Raw genomic sequence first — 15,637 nt, forward strand, 5'->3', positions numbered from 1 at the left:
GAACAAGATGTTCGTGTCGGCAGGCCGTGTTCGCTGTCTTGGTGGAATGCGGGTGTCTGACGATGCCGTAGCTGCCGAGGCGTCTTGCAAGAGTGCACGTAACTGTCGACGGACGGAGGAAGCCAACGTAGCTGCTCAGCTACCTAGGTTTTGATGCAGGGTCGCGATTCATGGTCCCAATATCGAAGACGAGACGTCATCACGATGAGCTTGTCGCATGCAAGGATGAGAAGACAGGTAGTGAGCTCTTCAGGAGTCGGGCTGCAAGGAAAGGAGGGGTTTGTGAAAGCACATAGCCGGCAGACAGCAGCTAGGGAGTGTGGAAGTCGCAATCTCCTTATCGGATTCAAACGGCCTGACGAAGCGCGAACAGTTCCAACCCTCCCTGTTGGTCCGCAGCGAGTGGGACCACGCACGGACAGTTGCTGCTTAGCCACAGCACATGGCCTGGCAGGGATTATCTGAAAACTGTCTGGCTGTGTACCATGGAGTTACAGTGCATTGCCCCACTTTGTGGGCCAGGTCTCCACGTCTCCAGGGCTCAACAGCCGAGCAGGGGTCTCCATTCTCAACCCTCAACATTGACATGATTGCAGCCGAATAGATTCCCTACAGCACACTCAAGAACGCCCGGCCAAGGCATAAAGGATATCAAGCACGAAGTTCGACCTGCAAAGGGCACACCGGATACTAGCCACCTTCTCGCTCGCCGTTGATCTCGTCCCTCTTGGAGGCCGGCACGATGCCGCAGGATCCTCATTTGTACGGGCAGCCGCCGCCCAAGAAACAAAAGAAAGAGATAGCGGTCTCGGGATCTCTAGCGTTTGCCTCACAAATGGCGTCCCTCCTCGCCGAATCCACCGCAACGACAACCGCTGGCCGACCTCGTTTGTCCAAATCGAAACCAGACGACGTCTCCAAAGTCAGAATCAAGCGACAAGACACACCCAGTGCCGAGACCAAGGACAGCAAGAAGCTCTCCCTCAAGTCTCCCCTCGGCGCAGAAGAAACCAAAGCCGAGCGCGAATTCGTCCGCCGCAAGTTGGAGTCCAAAGCCCGGCTCTACGCCGCCATGCAACGAGGCGATTACATTGGCCGAGAGATCGGCCTGGTCGACTTCGACCGCAAATGGGCCGAGTCTCAGGCCGCCAACCCCAACCCCACCTCCTCTTCCGACGACGACTCAGAATCCGACGAAGACGGCGTCGACAACACGCTACACGAGTACACAGACGAGTTCGGCCGTGTGCGGCACCTCACACGCTCGCAGATCCTCCGCCTCCAGCGCAGCACCGCCTCGGCGGCCGAACTCGAGCAGATGTCGGCACGCCCCAAAGCCCCCGAACAGCTCATCTACGGCGATGCGGTGCAAGCGGAAGCCTTCGCGGCGCGGGATGGTTTGGATACGATGGAGGCGTTAGCGCGCAAGCGCGACCGGAGTCCCACGCCGCCCGAGGCGACGCATTACCAGGCGGATTGGGAGATTAGGACGAAAGGAGTAGGATTCTACAAATTCAGCAAGGAGGAGAGTAAGCGGGATGAGGAGATGAAGGCTTTGGAGGAGGAGAGGGCCAGGACGGAAGCGCTGAGGAAGGAGAGGGAGGAGAAGGCGGCGAGAAGGAAGAAGGAGATCGAGGAGAGGCGGAAGCAGATTGTGGAGAAGAGGATGAAAAAGATGGCGGATAGTTTCCTGGAGGGGCTGGAGAAGGATATGGCCGGGGGGTGAGAGGGAATATGGAGTAGAGCCGCATTGTATCAGGAATTTCCGGCTGGAGGCAGATAGGCAATTTTGCTGTCAGATCGGGATTTCGTACAAGTCAGCTAGCTGGTTGACAGGATCATGAAAGGTGAGTATTACCCAGTTCTCCTTTCGGATCCTAGCAATCAGGGATAACCGTTTCCCTAACACGTTGATTTTTCACTTTCCAACAGACCCCGGAATCTCTCTCTCGTGGTGCCAGAAGATACTGGCTACCTTGCATCACCAGCCTGCTACCCTTTCACTCCCCTCCGGTCCCATTCTGGCGGTTACCCACATCTCTGCTGTTTAATCAGCTGGTGTGTCAGTTACCTTATGCTCTGTCAGGAGAAGCAATCAACATTAGGTAGAACCTTGTTTGCCAGCCGGCTGACTCAAGCCTTGGATTTGACCATGAATAGGCTCCTTATATACGGGAATGCATAGGCTATTCGACTACCATGAACGGGTTCGCAGTCCAAGGAAGACATCGCTGGCAGCAGGTTTTAGGCAGCCGGTCGTCTATCTAGGCGGCCCAAAAGTGGCATAGGTATATCAGGTATGTTGAATTGTTACTCATTCTTGCTTGGCGGGATTTTCCTGGCTAATCAAGAAACCACCAACTGTCTTTCAAGCCCCTCCCAGCCGGCGTGGTCGGGTTCACCGTCCAAAACACCTGGTATAAAGGCCAGTACTCAACACTCGTCATCCGCGTCGTTGCCTTCGGACTTGAAGACATTCCACACAGCACTCGCAGATAGCCTGAACCAGACCCGCAAGACGTTCACTGAGCTGGGGTCTGCCGAAAGAAGATCGACGTGGTTTTCCACGCTGAGACCAACGCGTGACAACCTCGATTATATCTTGGCACAATGGGCTGTTTTGAAGATTGCCTTCGTGGCGACCACCGTAGCCGCAGGTACACACACAGCAACGCAGAGCATCATTATTGCTAGTTGGGGAGAGTGGTCTAGTGAGAGGACCCAAGCTGTCCTGCATGCAGCTATCCCTCGCAGCACTACTCTCTTCATGTTTTTCCCCATACTCAGAATACACAAGTGGACTGTGTATCAATGGTAACTCAAACTAGCACGAACAGATGACGAGCTCAGGAACATAAGATGAAAAGAATTCCATCGGCAGAGACATGAGGAACGCGGCCACCACAGTCACGGCACTCACATTTCTTGAATCCACAAGCTGTCACCCGAAAATCTCAGACACTCCAGCGAGATAACAACTAGAACCACATCGCCGACCAAACCATTCCATTGGACATTAGCAGCAGCCTGTCACGACGAGCAGTCAAGATGTCTTCAGCTCTTGATGACATCCACTATCTATTTGACAGCTCCGCCTCGACACTGGCAGTCCAGGACGTCGATAATTCCACGGCAACAGGCAACGATGACATCGGCCCATTTGAAATTTGCAGCGGGGAACGCCATCCGTGCCTGGCACACCTGGACTACGCCCAGTACGAGAGGCTTGTCCAGCAGGAGGCAATATTCACCATCTATAGGAGGACTCTCTACGCTACGATCTTTGCAAAAATACGACACAGATCAATGAGTTCATCTCGTTCCTGGCGCAGCAGCTCTCAGCCTTGACCACCAGTGTCAACGATCTCGAGTGCAAGCAGGCCGCGGTCACCATCAAAACGGTTCATGGACCACCGGAAAGAGACTCGTGCCATCAACTGGAAGCTAGCGGACACCAAGATGCGACTGGACAATGCCTAGGAGAACGCGAGCGGCGTCGAGTCCGGACTTGGGATGGCTGAAGCAGAACGCAATGGAGTGAACAGACTGCCAAAGTACCTCCTGTCGCCGCAGGAATACGAAAGTGAGAAACTGACCGCGAATAAAGATAACGATCGAGGTCACTGACATGGCAGCAGACGGTTTTGAGCGTGCGCGAAACCTGATAGCAGAAATCGACAAACTGAAGGACCAGCACACGACCTTGAAGGAGAAGACGGTCAAGATGTAGGAAGCTTGCCAGGGCATGCTGAAGAAATGGGATGACGTCCGCCAGGCGGCAAGGATGGCAGAGCTGAAGAGGATGGAGGACAACGTGCGCCTCTTCCAAGAAGAGCTGGCCGCCCATCGTCAGGCGATGACGGAGAACACCGGTACCATCAAGACGCCGCCGGCTCGTTGAGGCGAGTAACGTGCGATGAGAGGACGCTCGGCTGGACGCTAGGGACCTCGACTTCGTGCTGCTTTTCCTTACACATTTCCTGCCTGATAAGAACCACAAAGCTTTGTCTCTGCCGAATGGGCTAGCTAGAGAGTGCGGCTGCCAAACCGGCCCTGAATGTATTAGTCTAGGGTGCACGTACCCTGAAGAAAACACTTGTGGCGGTAATGGTGCTCGTCTGGCGTGTTACAGACAGCGCCGCAACGGTTCCAGTTCCTGATTACGGGTACCCGGAGGTGTTGTTTCGCCATGTGCTAGGAACAGACGGAAAGATCCGTTGGAGTAAGCTATAAAATCCATCATGCTTCCCCGGGCTTTGTTACGCCATGGCCCCGCCGGACACGGTGTTACCTCGTGCGACTGGAAAATTGAAGATGTTCGTGATAGAGTGTTAGAGGAGATGATGCATGATGGTGCAATGATGAGTACAGACAACCTGTCGGTGGACCGTCAGCATGGCTCTGATGGCGGAAAAGGAGGTCAACGCGTGAACTGCAAGTTTGCGCTCTATCATGAGTTTTCCGGTCGGAAGCAACTTTCAAGGCTGATGACCTGATATCTGCTGAGTTAGATGGTCAAGGACTCCAAAGTATTGCTCCTAGGGCCGCAGAATCAAGCCGCCTCAACACTAAGACGTCCTTCAACTGAGGTCACAGGAAACAGCCAACCTTGACTTAGCTCGGCTGCTGATGATAACGAAGGACAGGCAAGAAGAGAGGCATTCTCTTCCGTTAGGTGGATATTGCCGAGGAAGGATGCGGAGGCGAGGCAATCTCACAGAGATGGGGTTAACGGCAGTTGAGAATCGAGACAAGGTTTGAAACAGGCGAGTGATTAAGCTCGAGAAGCAGAATCTTCCGCCGACTTCGCGCCTACACCCTCAAACACCGCCAAACAAGTGACGGTGCAACACAACAACTCGTCGACAACTATCAAGATGTCGACTGCTCCAGCCTCCAACAGCTCTCCTCCGACTGCCCAAGACGTCAAGAACCCTTCAGCGACAGGCAGAAATGCCAGCAACAAGAATAGAGCGGTACGGGAATCGTTGATTGCGCAGCTGAAATTCGCGCCAGCGGTCATCCAAATGGGTCCCATGCTGCCTTGTCCAGCACGATACAGGCCTTCCGGGGTGCCGTGGCGGCGTTCAATGACGAGCTTTCGCGGTTGGCGATTAAGACGCATGAGCAGGAGGACAAGCAAGCGAGTTTCAATCGAATGGTGCATCAGCTCAGTCTGAAGCTAGACGAGGCCAAAACAAGAGCCGCAAGACATCGATTGCGCAGCTGAGAACAATGGCAAAGGAGCTCCTCAGTCTCGGAGCCGATGACGGGTTGTAGAGAAGGGCGCAGTTTCTGCAGAGTGCCTTGCAGGGGCTCAACGACTTATTATATGCGCGATTGGCGGCCGCAGGGGATGGGCAGGAGGAGAGGCAGGCGAAACTCAACCAAGTGGTGCGCAGGCTCAATCTGATAATAGTTGAGGTCGAAGCAAGAGCCGCACAAATCGTAGCCAGCGCTGCCGACAACGAAACCGGGATGAAGATTGCCTCAAAGCAGCATCGGACATTCAGTCCGCGGTAGCACTTTGCGCTACGGAGATACACGGGGATCCGTGAGAAGCTGAGGCCATATCGGCAAGCATGGCGGCAGGCGATGCTGAGGGTGGTGGGAACCAGCAGGCCGAAGTCTCCAAACCCCAGCCCTAGAACGCAGCATTTACCGAGAAAACGGCAGGGATGAAGGAAACCCACTGCGCTGCCTTGAAGAGGACGGAGGAAGCCCACCGCGCCGAAATGGAGGGCAGGGAAGCGACGCACCGCGCCGCTTTGGAGATGGCGATGGAACGCCGCGAAGTTGAGTCGAAGCTGATGGAGGTATACCATGAGCTCTGCGCCTGGCATGGCCAGGCTGTTACAGGGCGATCATCCAACCGCCGCCTCACGCAACCGAGGTGCCATTATCGTGAAAGAGGTTCGTAAAGAATCCTTCAAGGACGGCTCAGGGATGACTTGATGAGAACATGGGGAGCGCACGCCCAGTTTGACCTTTTGGTCAGGGACAATCATACGGCTAGATCATACGATTTGCTTCGCTTGTGAGGGGGAGACATTGGGTTCAACGAGGGCAGCACTTAGCATTCAAGGGGCGGAGCAACATCATCATCATCATTGAACACAGAACAAGGCAACAGTAAGTCTCACTCAAGCAGCTTAGCTCAATTCAATGAGTCTCTACATGTATAAATTAATATCGTGCGTTGCCTGGCATGGCACTCTCAAGGACCCCTTTGAGATGGCAAATCTTGGCCTGGTGTAACGGAAAAACCACTGGTGCTCACCTGGTGATGGAGTGTAGGAAGCCGAAGGCTGAGTTGTCCTGCAATCTCTCGTCAATGTTAGCCGGGAACACAAAAACAGTTGCAATAAACATGCGTATAAAGTGTGGCTTGATCAGTTTCGAGCGGTGTCAACCGCAGACTCATCAAAGAAGTTCTCAGGAGACCGTCATGAGATTGGTTAGGTTAGGCATCATGGGTGAAGCGTCTGAAAGTAGGCGAAAAGAGAAGATGGCGCTTACCATTCACTCGGAATTGGACGTCGAGGCCATGGTGCTGGTATTTGATGTTGGACCTGCGTTGGGTGGGACTTGAGACAGTCAGCAAGCGCCCCTGACGCAACCAGAAGACAACGGGATGTGACAAAGGTAAGAATCAGAGTGGACGGTGTCGTCTTCGCGTGAGCTCCGACATATGCTTATCTTTTGAATGTAAACATCATGAAGGCAGTGTCGACTTTTGAAGAGAAGTGGACGACATACCAGCTGAAGACCATGCCAGAAGCTGGCGAATTGCAGGGTCTGCCTAACAGTTGGTCAGCCAGAGCCCATGGCCAAGAAACGAAAAGGCAATATTCGTGATTGAGTATCAGAGAAGCATGAATGGTAGTAAAAAAGGTTGTCTTCAGCGGGAATCCCGAGTCAGACTCGTCATCTAGAGTCATCAGAAGAGAGGGGAAGAGAGAGACGCAAAGAGAACCAGCATACTCACATAATAGAGCCGCTGCTGGAACCAGATGAGGGCAGGACTGCTGCCATCTTCAAGCCCGTTAGCTCGAGTCCTCCATGCAGTCGACGGGAAACGGTGGCAGTGGGTGCTGATCAGTGGACAAGGTTTTCTAGGCCTGTCGCAAAAGTGGCGTGTCTGCTCATGTAATATTCGGAGCCCAGTGCCGCTTCATCATGCAAGCATGGCAAAGTCTAGCGAGAAAGATGCCACTTACTCAGGCGGTCCTGTTGTTTGGCAGTCAGCATCCGAAGTTTGAGGTTAAACCGTGCCGAATGGAATTGTGAGAAAATCAGAAACAGCCAGTTGTTTTCTTCAAGGGGAATCAGTCGGTAATTCCAACTTGCCGAAGCAAACAAAAGATCATCATGGAAGCAAAAGTGAAAGACGGAATGCTACTAACCTTGCCCTCAATTGAAGGGGTCGAGCATGTCGTGTCGATCAGAAGCCATCTCCCGGACAGCTGCCCGACAGGCTTAACCTGGCTATGACCCTTTCTCCCAGGCCATCCCTCAATGTCCCGCGCGGCGGCTGGTGCTCGTAGGAAGCTAGAGTCCTGCTTGCGTGTCAGCTTGTCCGCCCGATGCATTGGAATCTGAGTGGAAACGCGACGGCAACAGCGGCAGTGATCAGACTGACGTATCAATTTCTAGTTTCATGTCCGTAGATCAAAGACTCTAGTTTGCGGTATTGGGTTGTCATCAGGCAATTGCCTGTTGCGCATCGCGAAAAGGAGATAGTCACTTACCTGAACGTGAGGTGATGGGAGTTGGAGGAAGCTCTGCAAAAAAGGGTGAAGCTCAGAGTTTTTGAGCATGTCCGACCATGTGGGGCAACTCACGGTGGGGCTGCTGAGAAGCCGGGATAGCAACTGTCTCACGTGACACCGCGTCTCGCGATAAGCGTCACGTCCAACCCGTCTGACGCGGTGCACTCAACAATCAACAACGATAACGACCATCAACGACTATCGACGATGCCTGAAATTGCCGAAGGTAAGCTTGCTCGATTCAGAACGGTTTCCGGTTTTTTTCTGACAGTATGCCCAGTTGCCCGCATTGTGCACTACCTGCGCCAGCACTTGGTTGGGAAAACCATCAAGATTGCCAAGGCGGTAGAGGACGCCAATGTGTTCGGAAAAGTTGGGACGACCGGACCAGAGGTCGCTGCGGCATTGACCGGCAAGAAGGTTCTTGCAGCGGGAAGCCAGGGCAAATACTTCTGGTGTGTTGGTCGTTATTTCAGCAGTGCCGAGCATGGGAGCTAATCTGGTCAAGGCTTGTTCTCGAACAGCCTCCCCATCCGGTGATGCACTTTGGGATGACCGGTGGGAACCCTCGCTAACCTCATTGAGCTCAACTTTCTCATGTTTACTTAGGCTGGATTCACATCAAAGGCGACCGGACAGCATACACCAACTACTACAAGAAAATGAAGCCCGAGGAGATGGACGCATGGCCACCAAAGTACTGGAAGTTCCAACTCACAACCGAAGATCCGGCAGTCGAGGTCGCCTTCACTGATCCCAGGCGCTTTGGTCGAGTTCGCTTAGTTGACTGTGCCGGTGACAGCATCAGGCAGCACTCGCCACTCGTCGAAAACGGACCAGACCCAGTTGTCGACACTGATGTCTTTACCGAGGAGTATCTGCGCGGCAAGGTGCATTCGCGTCACGTCCCTATCAAGGCACTCATTCTCGACCAGACTGTCATCAGCGGCATCGGCAATTGGGTTGGCGACGAAGTTCTCTACCACGCGAAGCTGCATCCGGAACAGTACTGTGACGACTTCAGCGACGAAGAAATCAAAAGGCTCTACAATTCGATCCGTCATGTGTGCCAGTTTGCCGTCGACAAGCTTGGGGATTCGGACCAGTTTCCAGAGGACTGGCTGTTTCATCACCGATGGAGCAAGGGCCAAAAGGGGGCCGTCGGACATCTCCCAAGCGGTGAGAAGTTGGCTTTTCTCACAGTAGGTGGACGGACAAGCTGTTACGTGCCACAGGTTCAAAAGAAGACAGGCCGCGTTGTACCTGGCGTCAAGGAGGAGCTGATGGAATCGGACCAGGAGGAGCCGAAGCCAAAGAAAGCGGCAAAGTCAAAGGCTGTCAAGGTCGAGGACGGTCAGCCGCAAAACACGAGAAAGAGGAAGGCCGAGGAAGATGAGCCACCAGCGAAGAAGAGCAGGGCTGCTCCCAAGAAGCCTTCAACAAGCAAAGTAAAAGCAGTCAAGGCGGAGGGGACAGTAGCGCCAGACAGCAAAGCTGAATCCGGGAGGCGACGTTCAGGGAGGTTGCAAGGCAAAGCTGTCTGAACCGGTACTGCCAACTTGGATAGCTGGAGTTTGTCAACTTCTTTACTTCTAATGGAGAAGACATGAGAGTTTCCTCGCCTTGTACTGCTGACATTGATCTCAACTCAGACTTTGCCTGCAATCCCTCACAAGAATGAGTTGCCCTACAAACCGCCTAAGAACATGCTGTTGAGATCCGGCTTGCTACTTCCTGCACTTCTTAGACAAACCTCCCCTTCCAATCACGGTTCCGATTCGACATTCGGCGGAAACGTCCCAAACAAAGCCATAAGATGCTGGACATCAGCTGATGTCAGTTGCTTCCCAGCGTCTGTGACCTTGGCCAGCATCCGGAAGTCTGGTCACTTAGTCAGCAGGACTATCTTGTCTGCAACCGGTCTCAAAAAGTCAAGACTCACAGTCTACATAATGACCTACGCCAACACGCACAGTCAGCTTCTTGCCCTTGGCCACACCCCGAGAGCGAAACTCAGTACATACCAGGTGTCGCCGTCATATATACTTCGCAGTCCTCCGTCTCAGACGCGTTCTTGAAAGTGTGCACTGCGCCGGGCGGAACAGTCATCAAATCACCCGCCAAAGCCGTCGTCTCGCCCTCGGGTGTGACGAAGGTCATGCTCCCTGTTGACCAAGGGTCAGTCCCTACAAACAGTCCTCCAGCCGCCCTTCTTCCATCTTTGCGGAGAGAATATAGAAGATGCCTAAGCTACCTTTAGTCACGAGAAACAGCTCGTCGTGAAACCGGGGCCAGTGCATGGGCGGCCCGCTCTTGCCGGCGGGCACCTCGAAGTAGCACCCCGCTGACCCGGTTCTCAGTCAGGGAGCCGTCTTCGTAGACCCGAATTGTGAGTGGCCCGACGCGGAGGGTCTCGGCAGCGTCCTTCTTGTGAAGTTTGACGTGCACTGGGCCGCGGATTGGCATTTTGATGAGCTGTCGGTGGTAGCCTGCGGGTGTTTGCGGCGACGGCTGAGCTTGGTTGTACTTGTACACTTTCACGTGCGTCGTATTTGAGTGTCGCGGTTTATGGACAATCACTGGAGCTCGGGACGTCGTCAAAAGCGGCAACCTGAAGCAAGTTTGAGCTAAGGTGAACTCTTCCCGTCAACAACAACCGGGAGGTATGGCGGTTCGTCAGGTTATGATCGAAAAAGTGCATGCGCTCCTGCTCGCTTCGGTCCCGGATTGTGGTGTGCAGTGGCGGTCCTCGAGCAAGTTGCTCCGGACCCCTCCCGTCCGGCGTCAGTGCTCAGGTTTCGTCATCGCGATTTCAAGGGTCCAGCCCACGTGTTCTGAACGTCCTCACTGTAGACCTCAGATTATCATGAAGCACTTCGAGATGGATCGGAGCCGGGGGAGGGGTCGCAAGCATCGAGTACGGTGAAATCCTGCGGACCATCCATCAAACCTTATAAGGCAACACAACTGATACTAAGGTAGCTGTACTCAACATTTACCCTTGAAGCCCAGCAAACATCATCAGGATGATGACCTACAGAGAGGTACGCGCGGGGTTTAACTTGTACACGTGTAGAAAGGTACCTTACGATACATGCACAGGTTATAATTCGTGTGATACAACCCTTACCCTTATCTCATTATCAGTCGTACCCATTTGTCTTCGCGTTTGATCCTCTAGACGCGTCGGTCCTCTCTGCATCGAACGTTGTATCTAGTCCAGCAAGAGTCCTCGGGTACGGAAGCGGCCGCACCCGTTTCCTTTTTGCTTACATCGCCTACCAGGTACTTAGTTTCAATCCTGATCGTTGAGCCACCATCACCATGCCGCAGCTTCTGCAACGCACGCGCCGACAGCCGGCGGCATCGTCTGGTCGGTCTGCTGTGGATGATGTCCCGCTGGAGCTACCTCCCTACGAACCTCCCTCGTACCCAATGGACGAAAACTTCAAGCAGAAGCTGGTGTCAATGTATGCCAACCGAGAAACCGACAGCTCGAGGCGCCAATACGAAAAGCATCTCACCAAGTCGTCCACCTACCTGTTCGAGAGTGTCGGCAGCATCAACGACATTTTGTTTGCCCGGAAGCGGTCCCTGGCACACATGGCCGAGAAGAGGCGGGCCCGGGGCGAACGAGACAAGGACGATCGAGAGGTGTCCCTGGAAGAATACGTTGCCGAACTGGATGCCGCCATCACCGAGCTGACCGATTCCTCTGAGGAAGCGCTCCGTCTTGTGATCGACTGCCGCGTCGAACTCGAAGACCATCAAGCCGTGTTGGGAAAGGTCATAGAGGGGCTGAATGCCCAGCAGGCCCCGCCGGAGCCGAAGCCGCGACAGCCAAAAGAGAAGGCTTCGAGACGACGGAGGGCCGCCAGTGACGATGAGGACGGCGATGCTGGCTCTTGGGATGCAGAGACGCAAGAGGATGACGACGATCAGGATAACTCCGATGCCCAGGATGTGCCACCCTTGACTGGCGTGAAAAAGCTGTTGGAGGCTGCCCGCCAAGCCATGACGGAGGAGTATGATGCATTAAGCGCCCACCAGCGGTACGCTATCAACAATGACTACATCTCGTTCAAGAAGAGCTGGCATGATGCCTTACACCCCGAGGATCAAGTTCCCCTTCCTGATCCATCCACCTGGTTCGACGAGCACGGGAGGCCAACCAAGGACGCTGTGGCCGACGCCAATGAGGACGATGACCTCGTGATTGAGCGCGAAATCATCGATCTGAAGTGCCCACTGTCGCTTCAGATTATGAAGGAGCCCTATAGCAACCATCAGTGTAAACACACGTTCGAGAAGGCGGCAATCATGGAATTCATCCGAAGCAATGGCGGCATGGCAAAGTGCCCCGTCTGCTCAAAGGTAAAGGAGGATCGGCTTGCCTTGTTTACCATCAAACACTAACCAAGTTTAGGACCTACGCATCACGGATCTGTACCTCGACGTGGTGATTCAACGCAAGGTCAAGCGGGCGGAAGAGGCTGCCAGGCGACGCGGGGTCGACTACACATCGGACATTGAGCCCGAAGAAGACGATGATTCTAGTATGATCGTTGGAAAGTCTACCACCATCAAGAAGGAGAAAGCTCGACCCCGCCGGATGGAGGAGATAGACCCGAATGACGACTGAGGTTGCGAGTCAAGAAACTGTACAGCCCACCAACGCACTGGTCTTGCATGCTCCGATTTCATCTCCGCGGAACAAAAATACTGCTGCCCTATATTTGACCAGCCAGCCTGCCTACGCGTCGTATCCTCACTCCCTATCCTATTTCTAGTGAGAAACTAGTTTGCGGCGAAGGGAAAAGAGGTGCACCCACTCGAGGCGCTGCCGTTCTCGCCATCGATCTGCCTGGAAATTTTCTCTCGCATATCCCAGCCGCACTTCCTCGGTCGCTGTGAGAACAAGACAGTGTGGCATCCGAGCTTGTATGAGTAACAAATGGAATACAGGAACCCAACCTACACAAGTTCCAGAGGAGATGGATATGGGAAAGACAACTGCCTGAATAAGACGATAACATCCTCCATTGGCGCGACTCTGCACGCTTCCCCCTGACAGATTACCCAATCCGTATTCCAGGGGAGGATCTGTCATTCCTGTCCCGTGAGTACCCCTAACGTATATCCATATCCAGTCTGGATGCCAGCTATGGAGACGTCACCGTGGCTCGCCCCTGGCGCGTCGTGAGCAACGATAATCACGCCTCTAGGCTTTTGTCGGTACATTGGCATCGACATGGAAGAATAAGAGCCAACGTTCTGCGATCCGAATGGGGTAAACCCACTATCGAATTGATTCAACAGAAACGCAGGGCTGCGCCCAACCGCCGGACTGGGCGACGGCGTCACGGGGGTGTACGGAAAGTCAGTTTCGACGAGGCATACAGAACTACCGACGAACAAACGTCAGCTACGGACCAACAGCCAATATCTGCGCCGGGCCTTACCCTTGAAAGCCTCCTCGTGGCGCTGCCAGGCTCAACTCCGGAGCAAGCGATTCGTTTGGAGTCTCGGCCACAGGCGTTGCTGCTTGCGAACTGCTCTCTTCCACGTCCGAACTCCGACGTGGAGATGCGCGCCCATCGCTGTCGGATGTCGCTTCTCCCCTGCCCAAACTCAAGCAACGCCTGCGACGCGAATACTTGTGGACGCCCCACCTGTCGAACCGCGATCTATACGCACGGGTTCTGGACAACGATCAGATGTGAACGCCATAGAGGGATCAGCATGCAGCCTCCGCGGAGATGAGAGATATCGTGTGGGCAGGTGAGGGAGACCAGGAAGGGAACGACACGTACGACGCCCTGAAGCCATATTTCTGTACCATGGACCGCTGAACCTCATGGAGCGGCTTGTTCTGGTCCTTGTACTCTGCGATGATGATCTCCCGGTACTTGTCCCATTGTTTCGTCATGGCGGCGGTTTAGACCCGGCGCGGGGGACGCTCACAAGCTCAAGGTCGGACCGCTGAAGAAACAACCAAGAGAGTTGATGCTCCACAAGCGAAGATCGTGAGGCTAATCTAGCCAGGGATGGCAGGCGAATGGAGCATTCGAGGCGAGGCTGAGATAGCGCCGAAGCTACCAGGGACCATACCAGGGGCTAGCAGGGACGGTATATCAGAGATATAGACGTCATATCACCCGGCGTGAGAAGGTTGGCTTGGCCGCAAGCCTGGGAGCCATACCTTGCGCTCACATCGCCCGGTACTTATGTATGTCGTCGACGCGCCGGTGTCCAAGCATCACCGTAAGCCTTAGAAAGCAGCTAATGATGGTGGACCCATGATCAGGGGCAGCTCCCGAACATCGGAATGGATATCCTATAAGGAAGCCGATGACCTCCCGAGCAAGTCCGGCAGGCCGAGCTCGTGGGGACCCGGGTGATGCTAGACAAGCTTTCCCTCTGTCCATTCTTATCCAATGGACTCTTGCCTCCGCCAAAGTCTGCCAAGGCTATGATGTTCAGAGGGCAGCGCGGAGAGGACGGCAACCGCGGGTCGGGATGGTGGACTCAAGGTCTGGGCAAGGCTGGGCAAGCCTTTGTGTGCAGGACGTCTGGACTCGAGTCGGCTTCCTGCAGCTTGCATTGCCGGCGACTTACGTTGCATTGGCCAGTGAAGAGCCCGGCCACCCCGCATTCCTCCCCGAACCAGGCCTAGGGGAGCGGTTGGTGAAGAACGCAGCCACGCGTGCCCGACGCACATTCGCTCCATCTCAGCCTCAAAAAGCGCCCCGGTTTCCGGAATTGGATGTTTGATGCCATCACACCTTTACCCGGGCGCCCCGATTTCTCGGGACGGGCGAACACTGGCTCGAAAATGAATATTCGGTCCGCACCCGCAAGTCACACAGAGGCTGACACCCGGCGGCTGACCGGTGTGATGGCACGGAACGCGGATGAAACATGGCTGTCGATGGCACACCCCAGTATATCATGTACGTTGTCTGCCCACCTCTCTCGCTCTCTGATCAACTTATTAAATCCTCTACATAGGCCAGGCGGCAGACGCCTTCTGATTGGGAGGGGTTGGCCCCAAACTTGGGGCTTACCATGCACCCCAGCCAATGCAGCGCTCCAAGCCGCCGTACTTACAGTACCTTGCCCGGCCTTCATCAGGAACGACCTCTCACCAAGCCTATGTTCTTACGCCCTTGCATACCGTGCATGACATGCCATATCACACTGTCATTGTTGCAGCGCCATAACGCGCGATGAGGCAGCCCGGCATCAACAGGGCAATCCCGCTTATTCACGAGTTCACAGCCGCAGTAACTCGATGTTTCTCTTGGCTGAGCAAAACCTGGCCGCGGACATCCATTTGCCTTTGAGCTTCGTCGCAGGGAGACCAGTACCTCTCCGTGCTAAACCTCTCTGCCCAGCCCGGATTACACCCATCATCATCATTGAAGAGATGGGCCCTTGCCCTCCATTGCACTGTCAATTCCTAAGCTCTTAATTGCAGCAAGCCGAATGACTCCGAACTCCTCCGTAGTCAACCAGGATCAACACTACAGTATAAAAAGATGGTGACTCCTGATCTGATGACTCGTTAGTTAGATCTACAGAACGTGATTACCTCTCTCTTCGCGTTTCACCAGCGCAACACAGTAGGGCGGTATGGTGGTGCTTCTGGCGTGCCCAGACGAAAGGGCACGTCTCGGTTTGACAAGGAGACATCGTTTAAGATCTTCCAAACTGGACTCGCGAGACTCAAACCACAGTTCCAGACAGAAGTACGATAACTGAATCAAGGGGTATGGGTATTATTATGACCGATCCTCCATCAATCACACAACAAAGGGAATGTCCACATGATTGTATCCATCGTCACCCCTCCATAAACGGTA

The 15,637-nt window shown here is 54.3% G+C and overlaps 8 protein-coding genes across 8 annotated transcripts; 6 read left to right on the forward strand and 2 right to left on the reverse strand.

Moving 5' to 3' along the window:
• Positions 1-573: 573 nt before the first annotated feature.
• On the forward strand, positions 574-2,195 carry N657DRAFT_638961 (uncharacterized protein). Its single transcript, XM_062791691.1, has 2 exons — positions 574-1,847; positions 1,933-2,195. The coding sequence occupies exon 1, from the start codon at positions 743-745 to the stop codon at positions 1,724-1,726; it is 984 nt and encodes a 327-aa protein (XP_062652256.1). The 5' UTR covers positions 574-742; the 3' UTR covers positions 1,727-1,847; positions 1,933-2,195.
• On the forward strand, positions 2,020-2,933 carry N657DRAFT_25182 (uncharacterized protein). The gene is made up of 2 exons (XM_062786447.1): positions 2,020-2,058; positions 2,161-2,933. Exon 2 carries the CDS (start codon positions 2,300-2,302, stop codon positions 2,816-2,818), a length of 519 nt encoding a protein of 172 aa, XP_062652257.1. The 5' UTR covers positions 2,020-2,058; positions 2,161-2,299; the 3' UTR covers positions 2,819-2,933.
• Positions 2,934-3,048: 115 nt separating this feature from the next.
• Positions 3,049-3,901, forward strand: N657DRAFT_629583 (uncharacterized protein; the record flags this gene model as incomplete). The annotated part of the gene is made up of 5 exons (XM_062790904.1): positions 3,049-3,228; positions 3,303-3,401; positions 3,481-3,583; positions 3,639-3,718; positions 3,776-3,901. The coding sequence occupies 5 exons, from the start codon at positions 3,049-3,051 to the stop codon at positions 3,899-3,901; spliced, it is 588 nt and encodes a 195-aa protein (XP_062652258.1).
• A 4,071-nt stretch (positions 3,902-7,972) lies between these two features.
• Positions 7,973-9,627, forward strand: N657DRAFT_585541 (uncharacterized protein). The gene is made up of 4 exons (XM_062789787.1): positions 7,973-7,998; positions 8,053-8,227; positions 8,281-8,330; positions 8,382-9,627. The coding sequence occupies exons 1-4, from the start codon at positions 7,980-7,982 to the stop codon at positions 9,314-9,316; spliced, it is 1,179 nt and encodes a 392-aa protein (XP_062652259.1). The 5' UTR covers positions 7,973-7,979; the 3' UTR covers positions 9,317-9,627.
• N657DRAFT_686018 (uncharacterized protein) lies at positions 9,318-10,344 on the reverse strand. Its single transcript, XM_062796810.1, has 4 exons — positions 10,100-10,344; positions 9,797-9,937; positions 9,715-9,729; positions 9,318-9,653 (listed from the first exon to the last, which is right to left on the reverse strand). The coding sequence occupies exons 1-4, from the start codon at positions 10,236-10,238 to the stop codon at positions 9,538-9,540; spliced, it is 411 nt and encodes a 136-aa protein (XP_062652260.1). The 5' UTR covers positions 10,239-10,344; the 3' UTR covers positions 9,318-9,537.
• A 752-nt stretch (positions 10,345-11,096) lies between these two features.
• N657DRAFT_563728 (uncharacterized protein) lies at positions 11,097-12,414 on the forward strand (the record flags this gene model as incomplete). The annotated part of the gene is made up of 2 exons (XM_062788235.1): positions 11,097-12,146; positions 12,199-12,414. 2 exons carry the CDS (start codon positions 11,097-11,099, stop codon positions 12,412-12,414), a joined length of 1,266 nt encoding a protein of 421 aa, XP_062652261.1.
• Positions 12,415-13,374: 960 nt separating this feature from the next.
• N657DRAFT_638969 (uncharacterized protein) lies at positions 13,375-13,715 on the reverse strand. The gene has a single exon (XM_062791692.1). The coding sequence runs from the start codon at positions 13,699-13,701 to the stop codon at positions 13,510-13,512; it is 192 nt and encodes a 63-aa protein (XP_062652262.1). The 5' UTR covers positions 13,702-13,715; the 3' UTR covers positions 13,375-13,509.
• Positions 13,716-13,941: 226 nt separating this feature from the next.
• N657DRAFT_25347 (uncharacterized protein) lies at positions 13,942-14,835 on the forward strand. The gene is made up of 2 exons (XM_062786449.1): positions 13,942-14,725; positions 14,784-14,835. The coding sequence occupies exon 1, from the start codon at positions 14,124-14,126 to the stop codon at positions 14,544-14,546; it is 423 nt and encodes a 140-aa protein (XP_062652263.1). The 5' UTR covers positions 13,942-14,123; the 3' UTR covers positions 14,547-14,725; positions 14,784-14,835.
• Positions 14,836-15,637: the final 802 nt, after the last annotated feature.

This window comes from Parathielavia appendiculata (genome assembly GCF_033297405.1).
Source record: "Parathielavia appendiculata strain CBS 731.68 unplaced genomic scaffold N657scaffold_1, whole genome shotgun sequence".
Lineage (NCBI taxonomy): Eukaryota > Fungi > Ascomycota > Sordariomycetes > Sordariales > Chaetomiaceae > Parathielavia > Parathielavia appendiculata.

What these genes read in the sequence shown, in the direction of transcription:
- N657DRAFT_585541 (XM_062789787.1), top strand. An exon ending in AGCCAGGGCAAATACTTCTG is followed by an intron (nt 8,228 to 8,280) that starts GTGTGTTGGTCG and finishes AATCTGGTCAAG; the next exon opens with GCTTGTTCTCGAACAGCCTC. An exon ending in GATGCACTTTGGGATGACCG is followed by an intron (nt 8,331 to 8,381) that starts GTGGGAACCCTC and finishes ATGTTTACTTAG; the next exon opens with GCTGGATTCACATCAAAGGC.
- N657DRAFT_25182 (XM_062786447.1), top strand. Translation starts at nt 2,300, where the DNA reads ATGTTGAATTGTTACTCATTCTTGCTTGGCGGGATTTTCCTGGCTAAT.
- N657DRAFT_638961 (XM_062791691.1), top strand. Translation starts at nt 743, where the DNA reads ATGCCGCAGGATCCTCATTTGTACGGGCAGCCGCCGCCCAAGAAACAA.
- N657DRAFT_686018 (XM_062796810.1), bottom strand. Translation starts at nt 10,238, where the DNA reads ATGCCAATCCGCGGCCCAGTGCACGTCAAACTTCACAAGAAGGACGCT. An exon ending in CAGCGGGGTGCTACTTCGAG is followed by an intron (nt 9,938 to 10,099) that starts GTGCCCGCCGGC and finishes CTTGGTCAACAG; the next exon opens with GGAGCATGACCTTCGTCACA.
- N657DRAFT_25347 (XM_062786449.1), top strand. Translation starts at nt 14,124, where the DNA reads ATGACCTCCCGAGCAAGTCCGGCAGGCCGAGCTCGTGGGGACCCGGGT.
- N657DRAFT_638969 (XM_062791692.1), bottom strand. Translation starts at nt 13,701, where the DNA reads ATGACGAAACAATGGGACAAGTACCGGGAGATCATCATCGCAGAGTAC.